General features: G+C 33.6%; 1 protein-coding gene across 3 annotated transcripts in view; it reads right to left on the reverse strand.

Moving 5' to 3' along the window:
• MACROD2 (mono-ADP ribosylhydrolase 2) overlaps positions 1-25,551 on the reverse strand; it is a 2,318,796-nt gene that overhangs the window by 86,831 nt on the left and 2,206,414 nt on the right. For all 3 annotated transcript variants that reach the window (XM_074209420.1, XM_074209421.1, XM_074209419.1), the window contains one exon: positions 500-577. In XM_074209420.1, coding sequence (XP_074065521.1) covers positions 500-577 — 78 coding nt within the window. The remainder of the gene's footprint in view (positions 1-499; positions 578-25,551) is intronic.

The raw sequence follows: 25,551 nt of genomic DNA on the forward strand, positions 1-25,551 counted from the left end.
TACTTTCCTAATTATATTTGGCTCAGATGAAGCTATAATTAATTTGTATTCCCTGAACATACACAGTCCAATGAGAACTGTGCTAAAGCAACCAGATTGGGATTAAATATTTTCTAGTGATAATCATCAATTTACCCTCTGAATTGACTGTATTTAAATTTAGTAACTACTCTATAAGTCTAGTTTTGTGGTTCACAGACTGTTAGATATTGGGATTTTTTTCTCAAGTCAAGCCGCAGGTTTCCTCACAATAACATGGTGAGATACTTAATACAAGAATTAATAGACCCATTTTATAGATGATGGAATTGAATCTCTAGTAAGTGAGATAACAGTTGCTTGTTTCTGTTGTGAGACTTTAACTCATTTTCCATTAAATTGACTCACATTTTCCTCCAAAGATGAGTCTGAGAATCAGAGATAATTTTATCAGCTAACCATTGCCTGTGCAGCAAAAAAAAAAAAAAATCTAATCATGTAACAAAGGATGGTTAGTTACCTTCAGTAGGATCTTGGTCATGCACTGAGCCATGAGTGATGTCATCCTCTTGTATAGCACTGGCATCTGTGGTAGAATCTGATACAATAAGCAAAACAAAACGAAACAAAACAAAAATGTGTTATTTTTTACTAAGAAATAAATATAACAACTTCTGATACCATTTACCCATATTAGACTTATATGAGCGGGTAATACTTTCTAAAAGCATGAAATACTGTCTACCTCCAATGTCTTTAATCAATCATCCATACTATCATCTAAGCAATCCTCAAATAAGAACTTCATGATGCTTAGTATTTGATGCAAAGAAAAGACAGCAAGCAGGAGAGATGTGATGTGACTGTAAATTTTAACTACAAGGATACAAATGCCTAAGAACTTTTTAAAAGACATAAAAGGGTCATATTTTCTCTCTGGGAATTTGATCATCAAATTATAATGATAACCAACATGTATATGGCACTTCAAAATTTACATAGTGATTTTCACATAATGGTCTCTTTTAGGTGGGTAGTTAGACTACTCTCATCCCCATTTTACAGATCAGAAAAAGGGAGTTTTAACAAGGTTTGCTTTAGGTCACATAACTAGTAAATAGAAGAACTAGAAATGGAATCCAGGGGCTTAAGGGATGATAGAGTTTAGAGATAAGTTTAGTTCAAGCTCTATTTTGTAGATTAAGAAACTGAGTTCATACTTGTTCAAGGTCTCACATATAGCAGAGCCAGGTTTAGAAGCCAATTTTTTGGACTTAAATCTAAGGGTTTTTCCACTGTTCTCTATTTTTTAAAAAATTATAGTTTGGCTCTTGGCTTTGGTGACTTCAATTCTTTTTTTTCCTCTAAATTTGATCTTTGGTTCCCAAGAAACATCTTTGACTCACATACCCTATCCACCCTGATTAGATCAATTTTGGAAATCTCTTAACCCTGATTTAGGTATTGATCCAAGACTGGGAACAATTGCCCTACCTTAAAACTCTCAAAGGTTTGCCATAAGCCAGTGGGAAACAGTGGAACCAGAGTCCCTTTGAATTGGAATTTGTACTTTTGGAAAGGAAGAATAGAGTGACCAAAGTCCTAAACTCCAAGAGATCCCTCAAATCCCTCAGATCTTTGGGGATATGACTATAACACTATGTTTCAGTAAGGAAAGTCTGTGTTGTCAGACTTATTGGATAAATCAGGAAAAACAGATATGTTGAAATGTATGAGGTCCTCAGTTCAAAAGAGTCCACTGAAAATTGTGAAATAACTTTAATGACAGGATAATAACTTTAACAACAAACATTATAAAGTTTATTACTTGAGCCTGCCAAAAGCAACTTTTGATGGATAAGTGAGGAATCTGGGTAGTTAACATCTGATTCAAATTTAATAACCAGTGAAGCAGGTATTCACCCAGAGTGTATGGTTTTAATTAACTGCAAATAATTCCCTGAGGCAAATATTTAATTATCTGCACAGCTTCTGATTTCTTTCTGAGAGTGACAATAAGTTTAAAAGTCCAAATTTGGAAACTGAAGTGAGCATACACACACACACACATTTTTCAAACTGTTATCTCACTTGTGTCAAATCAATTCAAATTCGCCCCCACTGAACTGTGCCTTTTCTATTTTGGGGTTAAAAATATTGACTGCAGAGCCAAGGAAATTCATTTTCTTCACATTAACACTAAGTTACAAGTATTACTTGTATTACAAGTATTGCTTAATAGGAACTCTACAGATCATACTAAATTAGAGAAAGTCAGAGAGATCTATTCTTCATGGACATAGATAAACCATAGGGCTTATGGAGAGTAAACTGCAGGGTAAAAGACCTAACTCTAGTTAGAATGGATAGAAAGAACTAAAAAGGAAAAATCTTAAGGGAAACCTGAAGGAATATCATACAGAAGAGTGATTAGGATTAGAGTTTTGGAATCAGAGGACCTAGATTAAAATCCATATTTAGACTTGCTAAGCAATATGGCATTGGATAATTCAATTAATCTCTCTGGGCCTCAGTTTTCTTCATCCCTTCTAAGTTATCTTAACCACCTTTTTACCTTAAAATACAGATTATATTAAAACCCAACTAGCAAGTTTACTCTTCCTTATGCATGGTATTTATTTCCCACCTTTGTGTCAGTTAGGTGATGCTGTGGATAGGGTGTTAGATCTGGAATCAGGGAGACTCATCTTCCTGAGTTCAAATCCAACATCAAATGCTTATTAGCTGTGTGATCCTGAGCAAGTCACTTAACCCTGTTAACCTGTTTCCTTATCTTAAAATGATCCAGAAAAGTAAATAGCAAATCACTCTAGTATCTTGGCCAAGAAAACATCAAATGGGGTCATGTAGAGTTGGACAGAACTGAATCAATTGAACAACATCCATATAATGACACCTATTTTTTACATAGACTGTCCTTCAAGCCTGGAATACCATCCTTCTTAATTTCTACCTCTTAGAATTACTAGATATGTTCAAACTTTGCTTAAGATCCATTTTTCCACCTGAGATCTTTCCTGATGCTCCTAGCTTTTAGCACTGATTAATGTAAATTATTGTTTTTATTTTATAAATATTTAATTTTATCTATGTATATGCTGTACCCCAGCTCTGCACTTCACAGGAGAACATAAATTAATTGAAGATAGACATTGTTTCATTTTGGTTTTATATGTTCATAATGGAGCACAATGTCCTGTAGATAAACTGTTGAGTATATTTGTGTCTTTCTCAGGGTCTATCACAAATGAACTGAATCTAACAGCAAGGGGGCTTAACAAATGTTTGCTGAATATAAAATCAGACTAATGGGGTTCAGAAATTATGTTGGTTTTAAAAATATTTGTTTTCCTGATTTAGTTTATATAAATTGTCACGACCATGGACATTCTAAACTCAGAGTGCTCATTTGAATTTGAAATTTTATGATTCTAAGAAATCTGATTTGGTAATGGTCACAATCCATTAATAGTTATTACCTAATTTTTAGGATCAGTCGATGTTATTTTAATAAAAATTAAGGGAAATAAAATTTATATGTAGATTCTGACTTTCAAAATATCTAAGGTCAAAGTCCATTTTTCAAGCACAATATTATACAAAGTGTTCAATTTAAGAGTCTAAATATCTACTTATATATTTCAAATGAATCAAAGGAACATCTTCATAAATAAGTTCATTTAGAAAGTTGCCAAAGGTAATAATATATTTAAATAATGTTTTTAGATTTAAATTTTTAAGGTAACATAAGTAAAACAAGCAATTTCAAAATGTGACCTGTTCAAGTTTATAAACATTTTTCCAGTAGAGGGACATCCACTATAAAACAGTGTAACTCATTCTTTAAAATGCATATCAGAACTTAGTTTTTTAGTTGATATTTTTTCCAAATATATGTTATGATAGTTTTTCTAACTTTAATCCATATGCATATGTATATTTTTAAATTGCAAAGTTTCCTTCCACTCTCCCTTCCTACTACCCTCCTTAGTGGCAAACAGTCAAATTAATATTTTACATACATATTTTGGATAAAAGTGTTTACGACGAGTCATTTCTGGTATGAGGAAGTAGGATTAAGGGAAAGAGATGATTTTTATGAAGTGTTCATCAGATTCTGAGGAGTTTTTGTTTTCTTTTTCTTTTTCTGTATGGGGATAGCATTGTGCGTAGCTGGACTAATAGGATTGTCCTAACTTTCTGAACTGCTGAGAGGAGCTGCTTCCATCAAGGCTGATCATTTCACAAGATTGTTGTTAATGTATACATTGTTCTCTTGGTTTTGCTCCCTTCACTCAACATCAGATCCTGTAATTCATTCCATGCTTCTCTAGATTACAATCATTTATGGTTTCTTAAAGAACAATAATATTCCATAGTATTCATGTACCATAACTTGTTAGCCATTCCCCAATTGATGGGTATCCCTTCAATTTCTAATTCTTTGCCACTACAAAAAGAGCTGCTATGAATATTTTGGAACATGTTGGACTTTCCCAATTTTTATGATTTCTTCTGGATATAGCCTAGAAATGGAATTGCAGGGTCAAAGGGAATGAAAAGTATTATTGCTCTCTGGGAATAGTTCCATATTGCTCTCCATAATGCTTGAATTCATTCACAACTCTACCAGCAATGAATGCATCAGTGTTCCAATCCTCCTACACCTCTCCAAGGTTGATAATTTCCCCTTTTTCTCATCTTATCCAATCTGATAGGTGTGAGGTGATAGGTCATAGTTGTTTTCATTTGCATTTCTCTAATCAATAATGATTTGAAGTATTTTTTTTCAAATGATTATATATAGCTTTAATTCCTTCATTGGAAATCTATTGATATCCTTTGACCATTTATCAATTGGGGAATGACTTGTAATCTTGTAAATTTGATGCAATTCTCTCTATATGTTTTAGAAATGAAATCTTTTTCAGAACTCCTAGTTGTGAAGATTGTTTCCCTGCTTTCTACTTTCCTTCTAATTTTGGCAGCATTGATTTCATTAGTGCAAAATCTTTTTTAATATGATATAGTAAAAATCATTCATTTTGCTGTTTATACTCCATTTCTTGTTTGATCATAAATTTATCCCTTTTCCATAGATCTGAAAGATAGAGTATTTCTTGGTCTATTAATTTATCTATAGTGTCATCCTTTATGTCTAAATCCTGTACCCATTTTGACCTTATGTGGGTCTATACCTATTTTTTACCATACTATTTTCCAATTTTCCAAACAGTTGTTGTCAAAAAGTGAGTTCTTATCCCAGAAATTGTCTTTGGGGTTGTTACACAGTAGATTGCTATAGTCAGTTGCTGTGGTTTCTTTTGAACCTATACTAATTCATTGATCCCTCACTCTATTTCTTTATTTTTTTGCAAGGCAAATGAGATAAGTGGCTTGCCCAAGACCACACAGCTAGGTAATTATTAAGTGTCTGAGGCTGGATTTGAACTCAGGTACTCCTGACTCCAGGGCCGGTGCTCTATCCACTGCACCACCTAGCCACCCCCCCTTACTCTATTTCTTAATGAGCACCAGGCAGTTTTGATGACTTCCACTTTATTGTATAGTTTTAAACCTGGTAGAGCTAGGCCACCTTCCTTTATATTTTTTAATTCAGTTCCCTTGCTATTCTTGACTTTTTTGTTGCTCCACATGAATTTTGGTACTATTGTTTCTAGTTTGGTAAATTAGTTATTTGGTAGTTTGATTGATATGGCACTAAATAAGTAATTTAATTTGGGTATATTAGCTCAACCTAACCATGAGCAATTGACATTTTTCCAATTATTTAAATATGACAACATTTGGGCAAGAAGTGCTTTATAATTGTGTTCATACAGTTTCTGGGTTTATCTGGGGGATAGATTCCCAATGACTTAATGTTGACCATAGGTTCTTTAAATGGAATTTCTCTTTCTATCTCATGCTCTTGGATTTGGTTATTCATATGTATAGAAATGCTGATGATTTATGTGGGTTTATTTCATATCTTGCTACTTTGCTGAATTTGTTAATTGTTTCAAGGAGTTTTTTAGATGATTTTCTTGGCTTCTCTAAATATACCATCATATCATCTGCAAAGAGCAAAAGCTTTGCTTCCTCATGGCCATTCTGATTCCTTCAATTTCTTTATCTTCTCTTATTGCTACAGCTAGCATTTTTAGTACTATATTGAATAGTAATGGTGATAATGGGCATCTTTGTTTCACCATTGATTTTATTGGAAATGTTCCAAGTTTATTCCCATTACATATAATATTTGTTGATGGCTTTAGATAGATACTATTTATTATTTTAAGTTAAACTCCATTTATTCCTAAACTATCTAGTGTTTTTAATAGAAATGGATATTGTGTTTTATCAAAGGCTTTTTAAGCATCTATTGAGATAATCATATGATTTCTGTTGGTTTTGCTATTGATATATTCAATTATCTTGATTGTTTCTCTAATATTGAACCATCCCTGCTTGCCTGGTACAATCCTACCTGATCATGGTATATTATCCCAATAATAATCTTATTGCTAAAATTTTATTTAAGATTTTTTTGATAATATTCAAATAGGAAGATTGGTCTATTATTTTCTTTGTCTGTTTTGGTTCTTCCTGTTTTAGGTATCAGTACCATGTTGGTATCATAAAAGGAATTTGGCAGAACTCCTATTTTCTAAATATCTTATGTAGAATAGGAATTTATTATTCCTTAAATGTTTGGTAGAATTCACTTGTTAAACCATCTGGAACTGGAGACTTTTTCTTATGGAGTTTATATAAATAACCCCACAAAATGGGGTTATTTAAGTATTTTATTTCCTCTTCTGTTAATCTGGGCAGTTTGTATTTTTGTAAATTTTCATTCATTTCACTCAGGTTATCCAATTTATTGGCATACAGTTTGACATATCCAATTCATTTATCTCTTCTTTCTCTATTTCATTCATATTGATATTTAGACATATAAAGTTTCCCTCTCAAGCTGTCTTGGCTGCACCCCATAAATTTTGGTATGATGTAACATTTTCTTGAATATAATTACTGATTACTTCTATTATTTACTATTTGATCCACCCATTATTAAAGATTAAGTTATTTAGTTTCCAATTATTTTTGGTTTATTTTTCCATGAACTTTTATTACATGTAATTTCTATTGCATCATGGCCTCTCTGCATTTGATTATAAAGTTTTGGTGTCCTAGTACATGTTTAATTTTGGTATAGGTGCCATGTACTATCAAGAAAAAGGTATATTCTTTTCTATCCCTATTAAATTTTTGCCAGAGGTCTATCATATCTAAGTTTTCTTATATTTCATTCATCTTCTTAACTTCCTTCTTGCTTATTTTGCAGTTAGATTTATCTAGTTCTAACAGAGGGAGGTCGAGGTCTCCCATTATTAAAGTTTTGCTGTCCATGTCTCCTTATAATTCATTCAGCTTTTCTTCTAGGAATTTGGATGCTATACCACTAGGTGCTTACATGTTTAGTAATAATTTAGCTTCATTACCATTGGTGCCTTTTAAGAAGATGTCATTTACTTCCTTATCCCTTTTAATGAGATTGATTTTTGCTTTTACTTTATCTGAGATCAGGATTGCTAACCCTGATTTGTTTACTTCAGCTGAAGCACAATATATTTTGCTCCAGCCTTTTACCTTTACCCTGTATATATCTCTCTGCTTCAAATGTGTTTCTTGTAAGCAATATATTGTAGGAGTCTGGTTTTTAACATTCTGCTATCCCCTTCTGTCTTATGGGACAGTTCATCCCATCCACATTTACAATTAAGGTTACTAACTCTATATTTCCCTCCATGCTATCTTTGTCCATTTATATTTTTCTCTCTTTTCCTCTTATTCTTCCTTACCAAAACTTTACTCCCTTTCCCCCTTTAACTTTTCTTTTAAAATTTAACTTTCAGGTTATTTTCAATTATATCTTTGCCTCCCCTTTTTTATTGGTCCCTTCTTCCCTAATCTTTCCCTTCTCCCATTGCTCCTCTTTCCCTGTAGAGTTGGATAGATTTTTAAACCCAAGTGGGAATGTATCTTATTCCCTCTTTGTCTGAAAATCTATTGAATAGATTTTACTCAGGGTTCAAACTCTCCCTTCTTTCTCTCTCAAATTTTTGCCTCTTCACCTGGTGTTATCACTCAAGTACTATTAATCAGGCATCTTTCATCAGAGTTTGATTATTTTATTGCTTGATAAGCTCATATTCTTATCAAAGATTGAATGCTTGATTGCTTGATAAGCAGAATTTTCTCAAATTACATCAAATTATATTTATAGTCATTTTTTACCTCACCCCTTTTTCAAATACCCTCCAAAGATAAATAATCCTCCTCATGAGCCAAAGTATCATCCAAAGTCAAGTCATTTTTTGAACTATTTGTTCAAACCCCCCAGGTCTATTTTCTCTCACATTTTACCCCCCCCACCAAGGTACTTAACCCCTTTCTGAGTGAAGTAAGGATTAAGTCAAACTCTGACTTAATTAACTACAAGAATCTTAAAGTACTGGGAGGCTCTGAAGGTCTCATTTGAAAACTTTACAAATGATTATAATTTATGGGAGACATTTACTCAGGACTGCCCAGTTTATGATGCCCTCATCAGAGAAAGTGCTAAGCTTTGTCAGTACAGTGTGTCAAAGTATAATGACACACTTAAGTTTAGAGTTAACACCCCTGCTTTTCATCAGGGCTTTTTGTCTCAAACATAAGGATGTCCTCTTGGACTTCTTCAATGGAGAGACTAGACTGAACTATACCCATATCCTTTAAATCCAACCTCTTCAATTTATATTTGATCCTTTAATTATCCTAAGAGAAATAAGTTCTCAAGAATTGGAAGTGTTGGGTGGCTAGGTGGTATAGTGGATAAAGCACCTGCCCTGGAGTCAGGAGTAACTGGGCTCAAATCCCGTCTCAGATACTTAATAATTACCTAGCTGTGTGGCCTTGGGCAAGCCACTTAACCTCATTTGCCTTGCAAAAACCTAAAAAAAAACCCAAACAAAAAAAAGAATTAGAGGTGTTATATCTTACTTTTTTGGGTTTCATACAATTTGATCATCTTGACCAACATTTGTTTTGTTTTGTTTTTTCTTCCCCCTTTTCATTTACCTTTTCATGCAGCTCTTGAGTCATGTACTTGGTGATTAAATTCTCTATTCAGTTCTGGTCTTTGTGTCAGGAAATTCTGGAAGTCCTCCTTCATTGAACATCCATGCTTTACCTATATAGTATACACTGAATTTTGCAGGATAGTCATTTTTTTTTTAGTTTTTTTGAGGCAATGGGGTTAAATGTTTTGCCCAAGACCACACTGCTAGGTAATTATTAAGTGTCTGAGGCCGGATTTGAACTCAGATACTCCTGACTCCAGGGCTGGTGCTCTATCCACTGCACCACCTAGCTGCCACAAGGACAGTCAATTCTTGATCCTTTGCCCTCTGATATGTGGTATTCCAGGTCTTCCAGTCCTTCAGTGTTAAAGCTGATAGGTACTATGTGAGGTTTTGTTTTAAGGATGATAGGTCCTGATTGTGTTTCCTTTGTATTTAAATTATTTTCCTTTTGCTGTTTACAGTATTCTCTCCTTTACTTGAGAGCTGGAATTTGGCTAAAATAGCCCTTGGAGTTTTTATCCTCTGGGTCTCTTTTTGGAGGGGTTCTGTGTATTATTTCAATGGTTATATTGTCTTCTTGTTCTAGCATTTGGACAGTTTTCCCTAATAATTTCCTGCATGATGACTTCCAGGTTTTTTTTCTAATCTAGGCTTTTTCTAGTTATTCCATGATCCTGAATATCTATTTTCCAGGTTGTTTGTTTTTCCTACTTCATGTTTCCTTCAATTTTATCAGCTATTTTATTTTGTTTGATGGTATCTTTTAGTCTTGTAGGTTCATTGGTTTCTATTTGTTCAATTCTAATTTTTATGATTTTATGTTCTTCAGTTACCTTTTTGTGTTTCCTTTTTAAAGATAATGAATTCTCTGGTCAATTTTTCACAGTTTTTCTGTATGACTCCCATTTCTTTTTTCCATTTTTCTTCTTCCTCTCTTCTTGGTTTTTTAAATTATTTTTAAGAAATTTGATGAGCTTTTGGATTTGAGTACAATTCAATACACTTTTGAGACTTCCCCTGTGAGCGATGTTTCACTGATTTCTTCTTGCAACATGGCACTGTTATCATCTTTGTCTGAAAAGTACTTTTCTATATCGAGCACTTTTTAGCTTTTTTTGCTCATCTTTGATGTTTTAACTCTGCTCCTGGGGCATAGGAATTATAGATGCAGGTTTTTTATGCTGGGGCTGGGATCTGATCCCTGGCTTGTCATTGGCCAAGATATTGCCTATGCAGTCCAGTCCTTGCCTTTGCAGAGGTATGTTTTATGTCCAGCTTCTGACTTAGCAGTGGTTTATTCCCAACCCATTCCTGTCTTTTACTCGGTGTTCCCTGGAGTTCAGACTTTATTTGGGGTTGTGACTCTCCCTCCTGGCTTGCTATCTAGCTACTGGGACCACTGCTGTTGTCAAGCTGCGGGGTACTGGCCTACAATGTGGATAAAAACCTCCTGAGGGTTTTCCTGCTCTCCTGCCTCCTGGGCTTTACTTCCCCTTTACTCCCAAAGAGACAGACCTTCATTGAAGAACCTCCATAATGTCTACCATAGAAAACTTCTTTAACTCTTCTCTGTTTCTTGGTGGGATCTGTAGCTTAAATGTCAATGGCAGAAGCTCCATTTATCTTTGGTAGAGAAAAGCTCCCAGATCATCTTAGTTTCACATCGCCATCTTGGATCCTCCCAGGAAGTTCCCATGTCAGAACTTTTGAGATCCAATGAAGAGCAAGGATTGCAATCTACTTTGATTAGGATAAATGCTCACATTGACAAAGTGTTGGAACTTTAAAGAAACATCATAATATCATGGTCAGTCAGTCTAAAAGCATTTATTAAGTTCCTATTGTGGGCCAGGCACCATGTTAAGATAAGATATAGACAGGATAAATTTATGGGGAAAATATCTTTTAGTTGAGATTTTATCTGGGACTTAAAGAAATCCAGAGAAGGAAGTAGATGGAAATGGGGAGAGAAAAAGAATTCCATTCATGAGGAATAGCCAGTGAAAGTGCTTGGGGTTCAGAGTCTTGTGTGAGTAGCAGCAAGAGGCCAGTGTCACTAAATCGTAGAGTATATAAGGATGAACAAGATGGAAGAAACACAGAACATTAGAAGAATACCAAGTTATGAAGGTTTTGAAGGCTAAACAGGAATTTTATATTTGACAATAGAATTGGGTTAATGGAATATATTGAATGGTTTTTGATATGATAAGACTGAACTTTATTTAGAAAGCTCCATTAGACATTTAATTGAAGGATGTATTGGAAGTGAGAGAGACTTAAGGCAGTGAGATTAATCAGCAGACTATTATTTATATTCCAGACTTGAGATGATGAGAACTTGCATCAGGGTGATCTAGACAGCTAGGTAATACTGTGAGTAGAGCAATGCTTTTGGACTTAACAAGAAATTGCATTGGATTTCTGTGTGTTTGTAGCACAGTGTCTGGAATACAGTAAGTGTTTAATAAATGCTTATCAAGAGACTGACAGGTACCTTCAAGGTCAAATAGAGAAGATTGGAATAAGGGTGGGTTTGGAAAGATAATGTAATGAGATCTAATATGCATGAATCCAAGCTTGCTCAACCAAACTCATGAAATCCAGTTTCAAACATTTACTAGCCTTATGCACTTGGGTAAGGCACTTAACCTCTTTTTCTCAAGTTCCTCAAGTGTAAAATGGGAGCAATAATAATATCTATCACCTAGGATTGTTATGAGGAGCAAATGGGATAATTTTTATGAAGCTCTTTGCATAGTGCCTATAATATAGGAGGTACTTAAGAAATGCTAATTATCATAATAATAATTATTATTATTATTATATGGCAATAAGGGAGAGAAGGAAGTATATTTGAGACATTATTACAAAGGTAAGATCAAAATGAGTTGGCAATATATTTGATATTAGGAATGAGCAAGAATAAAGAGTCAAGGATACCTAAGCCACAAGCCTGACAATAAAGAAAATAAAGGTATCCTCCATACAAATTGGAAGAAGGAGGTTATGGGAAGAAAGATAATGAATTCAGAAGAAAGGAAGTAGAGCCATCTTTGAGATATGACAGGTCTTCTTCTAGAGAAGTCTCTAGCACATGTGTTAACTTTCCCTCCTCCAGTGGAATAAAGAAATATTTTTACCTAGAACCACTTTTAACTCTTTGAGTTGACTTTATTTTATTTCTTAGAATTGAGGTTGTGAAAACCTTTATGAACTCTTTTGGTATTTTTTGCATAAGCTCTGTGACTTTTCAGTTATTTTTTTACAGGCTTGCTGCCTCCAAAACCCCCTGTACTTTCCCACTCTTCTGACTATGATAAGTGTTTCTTGGAAGACACTTACTCTATGGCAATCCCACTATTTCATTTTTGAGTGAATTTGTTTGAGCAAGCTTGGATTCATGCATATTAGATCTCATTACATTATCTTTCCAAACCCACCCTTATTCCAATCTTCCCTACTTGACCTTGAAGGTACCTGTCAGTCTCCTGATAAGCATTTATTAAACACTTACTGTATTCCAGACATTGTGCTACAAAGATACAGAAAAGCAAAAATAGGACCCAGACCTGAAGGGTCCTAGTAATTCACATGATCTTGATGTTTATGATTTTGACTCCTCAATCTCACTCTTCCCATTTATTCATATTATAGCCAAATCTTGTGTTTCTTCCTCTATAACATGCTTCATCAGTCTCCATCTCATACTTTTACAGCTACCATGCTATTTTAGGCCTTCATTGCCTCTCTTTGGAAGCCTCTAATGGACTTCCTTGCCTTAAGTCTATCCCCTCTACAATTTAACTTCCACACAGATGTCCAATGTTTTCCTAAAATGCAAGTCCCTTCTAAATTTTTTCTAAAATGCAAGTTACTTCTCTCCTTGATAAACTCTAATGGTTCCTTATTGAACAAGTGCAATTTCATCTTTATCCTATTTTTTACAAATTTCTATTTTATAAATGTTTTACATTTCCAATAATTATTAGTATACCTAGTACAAGCTTAAAACAGGTAAGAAGACATGCATATATTGGGGATACATGCTCAAACATTTTTAGAAATTATATGATTATCAAAAAAAGTTTGGAGATCACTGTTTTTCTGAGTCACCACCATAGCTGTTTTCAGAGATTAGTTTCTAGGCTCTTATCCAACTTCAGGACTTAGAGAACAGTGGGATTTAACATATGTAGAGTTGCATTATGATTAAGCCACATTATGAGAGAAATAGATTGAGGGATAAGTTGGTCTGAGAACCTATACCTCCCATTTATGTAACAACTAATTTAAGAATTGTTATTGTTCCAAAGAGATCATAAAAAGGTAAAAGAACTAGCATGTACAAAAATATTCATAGCAGCTGTTTTTGTGGTGGCAAAGAATTGGAAATTGAGGGGATGCCCATCAATTGAGGAACAGCTGAAAAAGTTGTGGTAGACAAATGATACTGTTATTCTATAAGAAATGATGAGCATGCAGTTTTCAGAAAAAAAAATCTAGAAAGACTTACATGAACTGATGTTGAGTGATATGAAGAGAACCAGGAGAATATTTTACACAATAACAGCAAGATTGGGTGATGAACAACTGTTTTGGACTTATCTCTTCTAAGTACTATAATGATCCAAGACTATTCCAAAAGACTAGAGATGGGTAATACTAACCACTTCCAGAAAAAAAAAAATCTATGGAATCTGAATATAGTTCAAAGTATAATATTTCTACTTTTTTGCTTTTCTATTCCCATGTTTTCCCCTTTTTCTGATTCTTATTTCATAACATGACAAATGTGGAAATATATTTAGCATGAATATACATGTATAGCCTATATTAGGTTGTTTGTTGTCTTTGGGGAGGGAGAAAGGATGGAAGGAAGGGAAAAAATTTGAAATTCAACATCTTACAAAAATGAATGTTGAAAACTACATGTATTGGAAAAATAATATACCATTTTTATTTTTTTGAAAAATAATATACTATTATGAAAAAGGAATTATTATTATTTTTTGGAAAATTTCTATAATTTCATTGGTGTAGGGAACATCTAGTCAGGTTACCTTTATCAATGCAGGTTAGCAACTGGTCTGCAATTTAAAGACAGAGAAAATTGCCCCAGTCACTAGGAGATAATGGGAGTTTTCCAGGGTCTCACAGATAATATGTGTTAGAGGTAAGATATGAACCCATGTCTTGACTTTGAGACCAGCTCTCTAGTCACTATGCCACACTGCTGCTTAATTTAAGTGGAAAAACTTCACATTTATTTAATACTTCAAGTCTTCCTTTCTTCACAACTATTTCATGAGGTAGATTAGGCCAGCATTATTACATTTTTATTTCAGAAGAGCAAATTTATGTCTAGAAAGATGAAGTGACTTCCCCACAGTCAATAAGGGTCTGAGGTAAGATTTAAGCCCAGTCTCTTCACTCTAAGCAGGACACTTCTTTCACTCGCTGTTGCTGCTTCTCTCAAACCATTCATAGAGGAATCCTAGAGCGAGATTAATTTTCAGAATATTCTTAGCTTAATAATGATGAAAATGAAAAGAGACAAAGGGAGAAGCTGATTTCTTTGAGTTTAGTCATGATGTTTAAAGTTTCTTCTGTATTCATTAAAAGACCATAAACTCATAGATGTAGAACTGAAAAGGACCTTAGAAGGCATGGCATACCACCCCCTCATTTAACATATGAGGAACCTGAGAGCCAGAGAGGTTATGAGATTTGTCCCAGGTCACACAGGATGTAATAACATAAATGGTACCCTGGCGGAAATTATAAAAATAGAATAGGTAAAAGAGTCTGATTTGGTTTTAAAGAACAATACTCCATTTTCCTTTCCAAACAAATTGGACTTTTATTTGCTTTTTAAAATTATTATTATTGTTATTATTATTAGAAGCAGGTCTACTCTGCCACACAATTTTTGGATCTTTGTGATTCTTGTCTTTATGGATCCCCAGTCTTTCTGTTTTTGTCTACCTGATAGTTTTCCTCCCAATTCATATCTAATCTTCCTCTCTATGTTCTAAGCTATTCATCACAGACTGGTGCAAAATCATTTTAAAAAAATCACATCCAGCGTAATTCTAAAGTATCTTATGTTTCAGTAGAAAGATAACCTATAAATCAGAAGAAATGCTCTATTTGATTTTCCTTTTAATGTAAATCTGATAATGAAAAGATATGGTAACTGGACTATTGGGAACACCCATTTCAAAGAGAAACTATTCATAACTTAGTGACTTTAATCACAGTTTGGTAGAAATGTAGACAATCTCATTCTTCCTCTTCTGACCTCACACAGTTTTGGCTTACACATTGATGATGCACTCAGCATATAGCTTTTCAAAATATTTTTTCTATAGTTATTAAGAGTATATATGCTTAGAAAAGTAGATGAAAACTAAAATATAATAAGAGACACAATAAATAAGCAGACCCATTAGCATTTTGGAACCTCCCCCTCCAGCTTTTTAAAGAATCTAAAAGAGGTTTCCAATGAATTATTTGAACCTTCTAATGAAGACTTTTGGGAAAGATATTACAAAAATTTCATAGATCTGTAAGTATTTTCAATAGACTTGACTAAGGTGGGGCAATTAGAGCTTTTTCTAGGATGCTTAAATTTAAGAGGGTGCTGAGGATACTTGTACTTCTTGAGTAGGTAGAAGTTAAGCATAGTATTTGATTGGCAAGCATAATTAATTAAAATAAGTAGTTTCTTCCCATTAGCAGCCTTCCCATTTGGTTTCCTTCCCAAGTGGTGACTTTCTGGGCAGCAGTTTTTTCCCTGGGGATTAGGGAGGGGAAATATTTCAGGATGTCTGTCTCCTTCTCTGGGTCTCCTGATGCCTTATCTCTAAAGTCTAACTCAGTTCACAACTGAATTTTAAAATAAAGACTGGAAGGAATCTATTCTGATGCTTGTCTCAGGGTATATATTATTGTGCTTACTCTGTCTACCCTACCTTCTGGCTATAATGGTTTTAGTCTATAAAGTTGCAAGAAGTTCCACATAGTTGAAGTAAGACATCTGTCAAGATATTTTGGCTATTTCTTTAAGTACAAATCTGGTACTCCATAAAAGAAATTATTATCTAAATATCTCACAGCACTTGGATAGGGTTATATGTTCAAGAGATACTTAATAAATGTTTGTTGTCCTTGAACTTTTTCCCCATGGCAGGGAGGGGAAGAAGGAGTTGGTACAAAATAACTTTTTGAGATCAAGCTCTTAGGGCTCATATGATTTGATGCCAGCAATACAAATGCCAATCTCTGAGAAGCCAGGACCTCACTTCTAAAAATTATTGCTTTCCTCTTGGAACTAAATTAAAACTATGAGATGGCACAAATTGCAGTAATAATAATTCACATTTATACAGGATAGGTCTAGCTGAAAGAATGCTGGATCTGGGTCAGAGAACCTGTGTTCAAATTCTGGTAATGCCACTTAAAATAGACAAGTTATGTTACCTTGTCTATAAAATAAGCAAAATGAGGGTGTTGAAGCAGATGATATTTGAGACCCCTTTCATCTCTAAATTTGATCTTATTACTCTAATAGTATGTGGTTTACAAGTGCATTTTTCACAGTAACCCTATGATATAAGTGGTTTTCTAAGTTTTAATGTTTGCATTTTACATAATAGGAAATCAAAGCCCAGAAGATGTAAGGTCATTTGTCCAGCCATGCAAATAAAGTAGCAAAGACAAGATTCAAACCCATACTTCTCCTAATTGAGTGCCCTTTCCATTAGTGATTTTCAATTAGAGATGTTTTTCTTTATTGATAAAGACTGGACGGGAGATTTCATTAATACATTGAACAACCAAGGGAAGAAAACCTCTTTTACCATTGCAGATGGACACCTGCCCTGTAATTTATAATCTCAGAGAATCATCCGAGCCAACTGAAGGATTAAGTGACTAGTCCAGGGTCACACACAGCTAGGATGGGAATCTAGTTCTTGTTAGATTCAAGGTCAACTATCTATCAAGCCTTGTTGTCCATAGAGATATATGCATAGGAAGAAGAAAATATGAAGCATAATAATTAGTGATTGAAGCATTATTTTTAGATTCTTAAGTTTAGATACCACTGTTCTCAAGTTGCCATAAATAAATCTTGAAAACCAGATGAATCAAAATGTATAAAGGAACTTTCAGAAAATTAAAGAAGAGAAACAGGAAGAAACAGAAAAAAAGGAGCAAGTGCACTGAATTTCATTTTTAAATATGACCCTAATGGGGACAAAAAGAAGAGACATCTTCCATATCTGAAAATGGTGGAAATTGTGTTTTGACTTATAAAACAAGAAAAAAGTGTTAAAATGTAACACTGTGAAATATGATAATCATGAGGACCTTGAGAGCTAGAGTGAGCTAAATTGACCCTAACTGCTATTTTCCTTTCCAAGAAAGACTTCATTTAAATCTGTTGCTATTTCAGACTGGGTTTTCTAGAGTTTTCATGAAATAATCTTTCAAAACTCCAATGACATATATACATTTGTACATATGAGGGTCTGTATGATTTATCAGACAATCTGTATCTTAGCTACTCTGAATGGGCACAACAGAGACACAATATGGTAGAAAATCTGCTCTCACAGTGAACTTGGAGGTGAATTCTCACACTCCAACTCAGATATGAATTTAATGGATTCCCTGTTCAGCAATAGAACTTAAATTAAACTTTACTGATCAGAAGGTATCAATCATCCATGTGGGCTCATTGCATATCATAGAATAAAAATGTTACAAAGACTAATGAGGTAAAAATAATATAGCTTTGATAATGAAAAGTATAAAGGGTTTTTCATGAAAAGTCAGATGCTAGTCTGTTTTTATGAAGTTTGTAAGAATAAGACAAAGTAGTCAAAAATGGCATCCCAAAAGTCTAAATTAAATCTTTATTACACATTCTATAAATATGTACATATAAATTCCCTTTACTCTGATGGTATAGAGCTGATAAAGAAATCTTCTAAATAGGATCAAACAAATTTCAGAGCAGTGATGATTATCTATTGATCCACAAATTACTTAAATTCAGAAATTAATTAAAATGAACTAGAACCATTATTTTTTCTTCCACTTATCATGCTCATGAAAAGCTACATCTGCATTAGACAAGGTTAGTTTTGCCAGTAAGTAAAGTAATTGCCTAGATGGCATAATTTGAGGAGATGCTGGGGGGGGGGGGGGGCTTTCACCTTGAAGTATCAGTCTCATTGACTACCATCATCTCACCATGATAGCTTCATTCTTTCAGTCCTGAAGTCCATTTTCAAATTGCAAGTGCCTTTTCAGCTAACATCTTAATTATTAGTCCTTGAGAAGGGATTGACTGTCAGTTGACATGCCAGATGAGTGCAAGAGAGATACAGAAATAAGTACCTCTGTATCTAAGGGGATAGACAGCTAGGTTGCACAATGGTTAGAGTGCCAGACTTGGAGTCAGGAAGACTTGAGTTCAAATCTAGCCTCAGATACTAGCTATGTCTCATTAGCAAGTCACTTACCTTTATTTGTATCAGTAAAATTAATTGGAGAAGAAAATTCAAACCACTTCAATGCCATGAAAACCCCAAATTAGTCACACAAAACCACAAAGAGTCAGAGAGGTCTGAAACTACCTACCTATGCAATAAGTTTAAGGAGATAGATTATAAAGATAGATGAATGAGGAAAGAAGTCTAAAAGAGGGAAAGTTCTGAAGTATGATAGGACTCCTAATTTGGGAAATGGGGGTTAGTGAAAACAAACTTTTAACTAATTTTGAAATCAAATTCCTTATCTGGAAAATATAAGAATTGACTCAGATAATTTCTAAAAAAACTCAGTTCTAAAAGTCTATTATTCTGTGATTCTACTTTAGCATCTGGTTATGACCAGCCCTATATCTGCTCAAGGTTACTGCTATCTCAATAAGAGGTAAATCAGTGCCTTTTTCAGCATAAAAATCCTTTGTCCAGTGAGACAAAATGAACATTAGCAAGGTAGGCAGATAGAATATGGTTTTGACTCATTTTAAAGCATAAAACTTTTCCTTTGTTTCATAAAGTGTATGAGTGTCTACGAACTCTAATAAATGCAATTTACTTTTAACGCTACAAGATGGGCTTGTTATTTTTCAATGAAACCTATGATAAATTTCTATAAAGTGAAAAATCTGTTTTATAAGACAAATAATTCACTATGAATTTTAATTTTTGGTGATAAGGAGGGATTTTCATATACGAGATTCATTTATGTATACATATATGTGCATCTTCCTTGCGTGCTAGGTTATCTTTTCATTTTCTTCCTGGTTAAGGTTTTATTTTTCCTACAACAATGTTCTGAATCCAAAATACCTCAGAAGTCTTTTCCTTAAAGAAATGATTGTGTTTTATCAGAGATAGTAATGAAAAAATTATTATGCAAGGGCTTGAGTTTATGAGATTCAGGTCACCTTAAAATATTTTCTCCTTCATAGAACCACATACACTGAACCTGTCTTTTTGAAAAAATCAAAGATCTATAGATAAGCATGTATTTAGGGAGAATGAAAGTATCAAAAAAAGCACAGGACAGATCAGAGTAAATCTAATGATCACTTCTTGCTGGCAAAATCTCATTATAAGGTAGCAGTGAAAAAAATAACAGTTATAGGCTTTACTGAGGACAAATTCTTCTGAGAACAAATAATCCAGAAAGTTTGTATATAAATCTGAATTATAGAGGCATGTGATGTTATCAGTGTGACCTTGGGTAAGTCATTATTTCCATGGATCTTACTTTTCTTATTTATAGATTGAAGGAATTTAACTAGATGCTTTTTGAGGCATTCTTTTAGTTATATTGGTTGTTGAATATGAGCAGGTCATTTAATCTCCCTAGATCTCAGTTTTCTAACCTATAAAATGGGAATACCAATACTTGCATTTACTTACCTCAAAAAGAGATTCTTTTGTAAACCTCAATGTTCAAATTCACAATGGAACTGCTATTTCCTTATTATAGGAAACTCATATGTGGGAATTCTCTTCAATACAATTTAGCAATTTAACAAACCAATATTGACTTAAGAAATATCATTTAAACTCTCTGAGACTTAGTTTTCTTATCTATAAAATGAGGATATTTAGATTAAATAGTCTCTAAGGTGTCTTACACTTCAGTTCTATGATTCTATGATTCTCTTTTTGATTGTTATTTCATTTTTTTCCAATTACATGCAAAGATAGTTTTCAACATTCATCTTTTTTAAGCTTTTGAGTTCCACATTTTTCGGCTTCTCATCTTTCCCTCCACTCTTCTCATGACAGTGAATAATCTGATATAGGTTCATTGTGCATAATCATGTTTAGCATATTTCCATATTAATAATCTGTAAAAGAAGTGATTCCATTATTCTTTGGGTTGCCTGAGTCACATAGAGGTCAAATGACTTGTCCAAGATTATATGGCTAGTAAGTGTCAGAAACTAGATTTGAACCTAGGTCTTCCCAGTGAAAATTCAACATTTAGTTCACTATGGTAGCTGTCACTACAGCTATTGACACCACAGTAAGAACTATAAAAAATAAGCTGTGATTATGATGATGATGTTGATGACAACGATGGTTTTGCTGTTAGTAGAATACAAGTTTTGACAAACTTTTCCAGGAATCAAAATGGGCTTATAGTGACCATTATTTTGTTTACTGGTCCCTTTGTGAGCTCTAGGGGAAATGTGAAGTTATTTTACCTATATAGAAGTCACATGTGAAAATTTGGCCAAAATAAAATCACTCTCTAACAAACCAATCAAAAGGACAACAATATATCTGCAGACTAACTTTGACAAGAATTTGATTAGGTGCTTAATCTGGAAGAACCTTAGTCAAGCAAATTAGACTTGAGCTAAAAGAAGTCTTCATATGCCCTTAACCAGATTTCAGATTAAAGACCTGGATAGCACTCACTCAATTATCACTTAATAAGGAAATCATGATGACACTCGATATCATGCTGACCACAGAAATGAAAATAATTTAAATCATAGAAAAGACCTCAAAATAAACCTGAAGGATTATTAATTTCATTTTATGAAACCTCAGATGAGGAAACTGATCTCATTGCTTTTCCTGAAATCAATAGCTAATTAGTGGCAGAGACATGATTAGAACCCAGTTTATGTTCAATCCACTGTCTGCAGCACCAGATATATTAATCTAATATTTCATAGACACATATATAGGTATATGTATTTTCATGGAAGCTAAAGACCAAACATAAACCAGAATTGCAACAAGAAAGGACAATTAGCAAATTCACAAATCATTCTTCATTTTATGTATCTGTCATGGGATTAAATCATTTGTTAATTTTAATAAGATCCTTGAAAAAGTCATCTACATTTACTGCTTTTACTTCTTCTCTTATTCTTTTCTAAACCCTCTGGCTAAACCTCTCTTCTAAGCCATTATGGTTTTTGAACTAAACTGAAATTGCACTCTCCAAAGTTGCCAGTGATGCCTATAATTGAAAATTATAAGGGTCTTTTCTTAATCTTCCTTCTTTTTTGACTTCTATATAGACTTTGAAACTGTCATCCATTCTCTACTCTTGTATACTTGAACATTTTTTTCATTTTTATTTAATTACTCCTTCTCAGTTCTTTCTGTTAGATCCTCATTCAAGTTATGTCCACTAACTGTTTATGTTCCTTAAGGCATTGCATTGTGCCATCTTCTTTCTCTTCAGACTCTGATATTTGGTGGCCTATTAACTCTTATGGGTTAACTTTTTAACTTATATAAAATCAAATTGAAGTTGATTTTAAGATCCATGTGTCTATCCCTAGTCTCTCTTAAACTCCAATACTGTATCACCAACTGCATTTTGGACATTTCAAATTAGATAATCCATATGCACCTAAACCTCAACAAGTCTAAAAGTGAAGTCATCTCTTCTCCTGAACTCTGTTATTATTGTCAAGAGCACAAATGTTCTTTTAACCACCCAGCTTTTAAACTTTGTTGCCATTTTTTGATTCCTCATTCATATTTCCAATAAGTTGCCAATTTTGACCACTTCAGCTCCACACTTTTTCTCACATAAGTCTCCTCTCTACTTACATAGCTACCATTCTAGTTTGGGCTTTTCATCATCTTTTGTTTCCCTCTCTTTCCTTCTATTTGGTCTCATTCCTATGGTCTTTCTTTATTCTATCTAGCCTTCACCCAGTTATCAAAGGGATTTTCATAAAGTGCAAGTCTGACTATGTCACCTTCCTATTCAATAAACTACAATTTACTGAGATAATTCTTTAATTAACTTCCACAGTCTTCTATTACTGAGTAACAAATATAAAATCTTTTCATCATCTCAAATAATGGGGCCACATTCAGTAGATGTTTCTTTTATCCCCTATTACCTTATGCTTTCTTCTCTAAGAATATCTACTTTATGTGTATATACATATTATCTCCTCTGTTATAATTTAAGTTGCTTAAGAAAGAAATGTTTAATATCTGACTTTGTTTTTCCAGCACTTACTGCCTACTTAGTGGGCACCTAATAAATACGTGAGCACTAAATCACCCTATTACTTGTTTTCACATGTAAGAACTTGGACAAAATGACTAACTTGAATCCCTACCATATATATTTCATTTATACCAGTGGAAACAAACAAAATATGACGTACTGGAAGTATTGGTTTTAAAGAATACAAAATAAATTAAAATAAATAATTAATTTGCCATGACAAGATATGTTCTAGCATCCACTGATGGATGAATTTGATAATCAGTCTTACCTTTGAAAATACTGACCAGTATTGGCACAAACTTGGCATGAACACATATGTATTGCTTAATAGAATATGGAGTCTGTATACTGAGTTTTTGACTCATAATTTCTTTATTATAGGAAATGATCATCTGTGAAAAGGCAGTAAAAATGCTCAGAGAATTGGACTATATTCCTCTTTCCATTCCCAGCCTTTCCATATTATCCTAACAAATCCATACAGAGCCAATCACAAGCACCTACACAAACTCAATTGGATGATAATGGTCCAATTGAGTTGATCACTGAAGTTTGGTTTTGATTTTTTCCAAAGTATAAGTTTATACAACTCAAATTTTAATTTTAATTTTTTTCTTGATAAAAAATAGATACTTGCCTGATTAGGAATTATAGAACATATATTGAGCCAGAAATTTTCAAACTCTCAATACTATAAGATACACATGGACAGTACTTTTGAAATAGTTCAAGTAGTATGAATTAGCTAACTGAACCTGATTTCTGAATTTCTCTGATCTCAATGATTCCGATGATATATGGATTCAGAGAATCTACTTCTCTAATTAAATCACTCAGACTTATGCTTACAAAATTTCATGTTATTTTTTCAGACTTATGTCTGTCTCTCTGTGTGTATGTTCACACAAAACATGTATTCTTTCTAAGAAAAATTACTTGCTTTTCTCTTCTTTATAGTCAGATTTGGTACAAAATATGAAGCCCAATTTTAAAGTAAAAGAGTAAAGCAAACTTTCCATCAAATACTGCCAATGCTTGTTAGTAAACCTGGTCATCCTCACTTGATTAAAAAATAACAGCTCCATGCTTTTCCATTAGCTATCCAATTATTCATTCTCTTCCTGTTAAGGAGCAGTTTTTGTGTCACTCTTTATGCAGAAAGTCTTTTTTCTGGAAGCATTGATGGGAAGAATAAATGATACCAAACATCATTAGTGATGAAGGCAGGGCAACAGATTGCTGTAAGGGGAAATCTGTCCTCCAGGGCTCTGATAAAACATATACCACTGTGAATTTTGATAGACTATCTCCTCACCTAAAATTTTACCACAGAGAATGAATAAACTGACTTCTGTAAAAAAAAATACTTTAAAAGCCATTTCACCAAGCTTAGTGAATTATATTAGAGTAAGCATTCCACTAAAAACATTTGAAAAGATGAACTAAGTACAGAAAGGTAGGCTATAAGGATAGCAATGGGATAATCAAACTATTTTGCATAAATTTTTGAATAGCATTCTCTCATATTGAATACTGGTGATGCTTTTTTGGTAATTTTTTTTTTGTTTTGTCTAAACTGGTTATTTAGCCATCGGGGATCTCCTGTTATGATGCATCCTCCAGAGATTATAGTTAGGCAAACATTTCTAAATCTTTAGTGTCAGCTTCCTGGGAGAAATAGAGAAGTTATAATAACTGACTAATATATATCAAAGATAGGCCCTGAATCCAGGTTTCCTGTTCCCAAAACCATCCCTCTATTCTTTCTTTATGTTTGTCCTCTCCTCTCTTCCTTCCACCCCAAATCTGAATCATTGTATTTTGACCTTTCCAGAACCTTTGTCAGGTACGTGTCATGGATGGGCAGCATAGGTGACTAAATGCTGAGAAAGAGAGCAGTAAAATAATTGATCTTATTACATATCTAGATCATAGTAGGACTATTATTAGAATACTGGTTGTCAAATACCAGGTTGAAGATACTTTGCCCCTTTAATACAGTTTCATGAGCTAAGAATTTAATGGAAATATATAGATGATAAGCAGTCTTCACTTGATTTTGCCTGTGAGAATAATTAGGTATAGTTGATTTAATGTGATCATTTAGAACTCAGTGTTCATATTTAAGTTTCTAGACATGCATGAGGTAAGTAAACAATTCAATTCAATTTTTTAAAAAAGGTACTAAGAATTTATAATGAACAAAGTACTTCAGTGATCACTGGTGATAAAAAGGCAACAATGAAATAATACTTGATCTCAAGAAACACATTGTACTAGGTAATGAACAACATTCTTAATTTTCTTATCTGTAAAATGAAGGAGTGGAACTTCTAGGTCTAGATCTATGATTCTATGACCCTAAAATCTATCAATCAATAAGCATTTATTGTATCTATATGTGCAGAGATAAAGCAATACAAGGTGATGGGGGAGAGACAGAGAGAGAGAGAGAGAAAGAGAGAGAGAGAGAGAGAGAGAGAATAGAAAAGGACAGACACACAGAGGAGATTGAGCTGAGATTGAATGAATACAAGTAGTGAAAGTTAAGAAAGATGTGTACTCCACATATAGGGGCAGTTTAGTATACTTTGATGAGTTTTGGGAAAAGAGCTGGGAAGCAAGCCTGGCTGTGACAGAGAATGCATAAAGTAGTCTAATAGTAAATAAAAGTAGCAAGGCAGGTTGGAGTTTCATTGTAGAGTGTTTTAAATATGAGGAAATTTTATTTATGCTAAAATAAAATAAAATAACATGTTCAAATGATCACTATATTGAACATCTATTAGATTACTTTTGGCCCTCAGTATCCCACATGATTGATCCTATGCACTTTTTGACTAATGACTTAATTAGGCTAGTTTTTTTCCTACAAATATTTTGC

Source organism: Macrotis lagotis, chromosome 1 (genome assembly GCF_037893015.1).
Source record: "Macrotis lagotis isolate mMagLag1 chromosome 1, bilby.v1.9.chrom.fasta, whole genome shotgun sequence".
NCBI classification, from domain to species: Eukaryota; Metazoa; Chordata; class Mammalia; order Peramelemorphia; family Peramelidae; genus Macrotis; species Macrotis lagotis.